Genomic DNA, 4,306 nt, shown 5'->3' on the forward strand with positions numbered 1-4,306 from the left:
AATAAACAATGACAGTGAGTAAGAAGCTCAGCAGAACGTGAAGGGAGTTCAAACCTCCACCATCATCAGGCCAGAAAACACGAGCACAGAGCAGCACAATCAGTCTGTGCAATTAAACATGGAAACATTCACAGTGATCTGGCAATACTGAATCTTTTACAGTCATGCCAATAAAGCCATCTTAACATGAGAGAGTGCGAGAGGAGATGGGGAGAAAGAGGGAGAGACAGATAGAGAGAGAGAGAGAGAGAGAGAGGGGGGGAGGGAGGGAGATGGGGAGGGAGAAAGAGGGAGAGTGAGATAGAGAGAGAGAGAGGAAGAGAGGGGGAGAGAGAGAGAGAGAAAGAGAGAGAGAGAGAGAGAGAGCATATGAGAGGAAGGTTAAAATGCTGTATGTATTCCTGAGAGAGCAACTCTAATACATTACACACACACACACACACACACACACACACACACTCACCATCTCTTTTCTTGTGAACAGAGCTGGTGGGGTAATGGGATCTGTCTGCTATTGGTCTGATCTGATCTGATCTGAAGATCTGATACAATTCATCCAAACGGACCACATCGGAGAGACACTGTCACTAACGTGGGTTTCAGGTAAGACCCGATTGAACTCTCGACAGGTCAGACAGGACGTCGCCCTGAACCGCAGCCGGTCACAAACCTGCTCTGTGTTTCACGGGCCTCCGGTCAGTTCACTGTTGACAACAATCCTCTGGTTACCACGGCGTTAGGGTGTTATAATATTTATACTTTACACTTTAATTTGTAGCTTAAAATCCTCCTTAATTGTTTTGTTTTAGAAGATAGAGTGAGAGTGACAGTCGTGGGTTCTCTGGAAGCGTGAGAACAGGACAGCTCTTATCAGGGTGTGTCCCAGCAACAAGAGGAGATGTTTGGGTGAAGCCGCTCAGATCAGGCTGAAGTTTTTCCTGAAGATCTGTTTATTTACCCTGATCCAGACGTCGTTGTCATTTGCATTGTTGTTATTTGTGAATATGAGAATAGTTCATGTTTTCATGTACAATGTGACGTACACATGATGTCTACAGTAGTAGGAGCCTGTTCTGCAACTGTTGAAATTTATAGACTTATAGTTCATTTATTACACAGTTTTCTGGGTTTTTTAATGTATTTTAATGTCCACTGACACTTGTCTATTGAAATATTAAATTCCCCATGAATTTGTATATTTTAATGTGCACAGCTGGATATTGCTGGGAATGGTGTTGTTATTCAATCCTTTTTTTTTACATTTATTTATGTGTTTGTTTAATTAGTCTGTGTCTGACGAGCGTGTCTGTTCTGCCGTAGCGGTCTGGAGCTGGTGGCCATGGGCTCCCCGCCGGAGCAGACGTCGGCGGGTCAGTGCTCACGCCCGCTCTCGCCCGAGAAGCTGCTCACGCCCTACACGGAGAGCACCGTCTTCAGCCTGTCCCGCTTCGAGACTCCACACGGCAGCACACGGAGCACCTGTGAGCTGTATCGCCATGCCATTCTCCTCATGACCACCGGGGGCAGCGTGCTGGTCGGCGGCCTGCTGCTGAGCGGACTCTATTTCGCTGGTTTTTCCAGACTGGCCACCAACATCCTGGGCCCCGCCCTGCTCTCTGTTGGACTGATGGTGCTGGTGGTGGGCGTGGTTTTGGTGCCAATTACCCGGGAAATGCAGGATCAGAGTTCTGTGAAGAGGTTCTGCAGCTCCTACCGACCTCAGTATAACGTGTAACAGAACTCGGGTCTGTAACAGAACCCAGGACTGTAACAGAACTCGAGACTGTAACAGATCTCAGGACTGTAACAGAACTCGGGACTGTAACAGATCTCAGGACTGTAACAGAACTCGGGACTGTAACAGATCTCGGGACTGTAACAGAACTCGGGACTGTAATAGAACTCGGGTCTGTAACAGAACTCGGGTCTGTAACAGAACCCAGACCTCCTGCCATTCGCCCCATTACCACTCGACTCAGACAGTGCTCAGTCACTGCTGCACCAGGTGAACGGGTCTTCAGGAACACCTGCTACCCAAGTGACAGTCCAACAACAGCTGCAGCAGGACAACGGGACTGACAAGATCAGGTTACAAGACAAGACACGTTACAGTCCAATAATACAGCATGGTGAATTGCTACCATGGTGAACAGCTACCGTGGTGATTGGCTAGCATGGTTAATGGCTACCGTGGTGATTGTCTACCATGGTGAACAGCTACCGTGGTGATTGGCTAGCATGGTATGCGTGAACCTGTTGCCGTCGCCCGACTTTCATCCTTGTGTTTATTCAGATGAACATGGATATGGATCAGAAATGGAAGAATGCAAGAAGGAAGTGTGTTATCTGTTTATAACAACATAACAGACATCTCTTCACCCAACTGGCTGTTAAGAAAGGCGTGGCCTCGGTTTGGCTCCACCCACACCCATGACTGAAGGTGCATGCATGCAAGTGAAGACCATTATTCAGAAACCGGTCTAGATGTTCCTCAACAATCAGGATCCTGTTTCCCAAAAGCATTGTAGTGTTAAAGTCATCATGAATGAGAGAAAGAGAGTGAGAGAGGGGGGGAGAGACAGAGAGAGAGGGAGAGAGGGAGGGAGAAAGGGAGAGGGGGGGAGAGACAGAGAGAGAGGGAGAGAGGGAGGGAGAAAGGGAGAGGGGGGAGAGAGAGAGACAGAGAGAGAGAGAGGGGGGGGGAGAAAGGGAGAGGGGGGGAGAGAGAGAGGGGAGAGAGAGAGAGGGAGAGAGAGAGGGAGAGAGAGAGAGAGAGAGAGGGAGGGAGAAAGGGAGAGGGGGGGAGAGAGAGACAGAGAGAGAGAGAGGGGGGGGGAGAAAGGGAGAGGGGGGGAGAGAGAGAGGGGAGAGAGAGAGAGAGGGGGGGGGGAGAGAGAGAGGGGAGAGAGAGAGAGAGAGGGAGGGAGAAAGGGAGAGGGGGGGAGAGAGAGAGACAGAGAGAGGGGAGAGAGAGGGAGAGAGAGAGAGAGAGAGAGAGAGAGAGAGAGAGAGAGAGAGAGAGAGAGTGTTCATTGTGTTACTTACTCTGCCATTTACTAGGGTTTTGGTATTACAGTAACTGACGCAGCTCATCCCCTTGAATTCCTGGGTGTCTAAAGGAGTGGCCAATAGGAAATGTGGATTATATTGGTACCAAATACAAAAAGATATTGTGAACATAATTCATATGGTTACACAAATCCTTTAAAAATGTCCTCTATAATGGTCAAATATGCTTTTGAAAGGAGTTGGATACGTTTGTTTTAATTATTGGCATTTGCTATAAACACAATATCATAAAGTATTATGGCATGGCTTCTGGAGAATGAGACTTGTGTTGTGTTACGCTGAGAGTGACTACACGATACACCTTTGAAGACACCCAAAAGGCTTCACACACGCACTAACCGGAGAGTTCACCCAGAAAGTGATGTCACATAAATATGGAAGCACATAATAATTGTAGCTGTGCAGTTGTCACACTTTTTACAACACACACTGTCACAAAGCAGCTTTACAGGTGTAAGTGTTCAGTATGATGACCAAGATGAAGAAGACATTAACAAGGTAAAAACCCCTGGACAGATCTAGGGAAGATATTTTGGTCCTCCACAGGGAACCTGGCCTCCATTAACACCCAGCTGCTAGCCAGTCAACGCTTTATTATCTTAGTTTCAGTCCAAACAACCTATGGGTTCAATTCTTTATTTATTTATTCTTCCTTCTACATACTTAATACATTTTGACCTTTACAGTGTGACCTTTAAAAAGCAACATTTAACTTGTGAGGCACTGTAATGTCATTTATCCTCACAGCTGACCAACCCCTGTGTTAGCGTCTATAGGAAGGTGGGTGTCTCGTTACAGCTTTTGTGTTTGGAGTAGCCATAACTGTAGCTTTAGTTTCAGATTAGCTAAATCAGAGTATTTCAACTAAAACTCACTAGCCATTCCAAAATACAACAATCAGATGACTACGCGGTCCAAATGTCTGCCAAGCAGACAGGGCACGACTAGATTTGTTAATGCAGTTCATTTGTATGTGTAGTTTATTTGACTTGCAAATGTCAGGAAGCAGCACGAGGCCCTAACTATAAGAGTTGTTTACCTGCGCAGTTAACACGACACCCTAAATCTGCGCTTCCTGGAGTCATATCTGACACTACAGCTGACCACCAACTACATGCGTCCACTATGGGTTATTCTGCGAGAGCGCGTGCACGCGTCCATCCTGGATGACCCCCCCGGTGACGCGCGAGATAAGACGCGCGCCTGCCGCCGTGCAACGCCGTGCACGTGACGGAGG

The 4,306-nt window shown here is 47.4% G+C and overlaps 1 protein-coding gene across 1 annotated transcript; it reads left to right on the plus strand.

Annotated features, from left to right (window-relative positions):
- Positions 1–407: 407 nt before the first annotated feature.
- pirt (phosphoinositide interacting regulator of transient receptor potential channels) lies at positions 408–2,369 on the plus strand. Its single transcript, XM_077007891.1, has 2 exons — positions 408–603; positions 1,321–2,369. The coding sequence occupies exon 2, from the start codon at positions 1,340–1,342 to the stop codon at positions 1,733–1,735; it is 396 nt and encodes a 131-aa protein (XP_076864006.1). The 5' UTR covers positions 408–603; positions 1,321–1,339; the 3' UTR covers positions 1,736–2,369.
- Positions 2,370–4,306: the final 1,937 nt, after the last annotated feature.

The sequence above is a fragment of the Brachyhypopomus gauderio genome, chromosome 6 (genome assembly GCF_052324685.1).
Source record: "Brachyhypopomus gauderio isolate BG-103 chromosome 6, BGAUD_0.2, whole genome shotgun sequence".
In the NCBI taxonomy this organism is placed as follows: domain Eukaryota; kingdom Metazoa; phylum Chordata; class Actinopteri; order Gymnotiformes; family Hypopomidae; genus Brachyhypopomus; species Brachyhypopomus gauderio.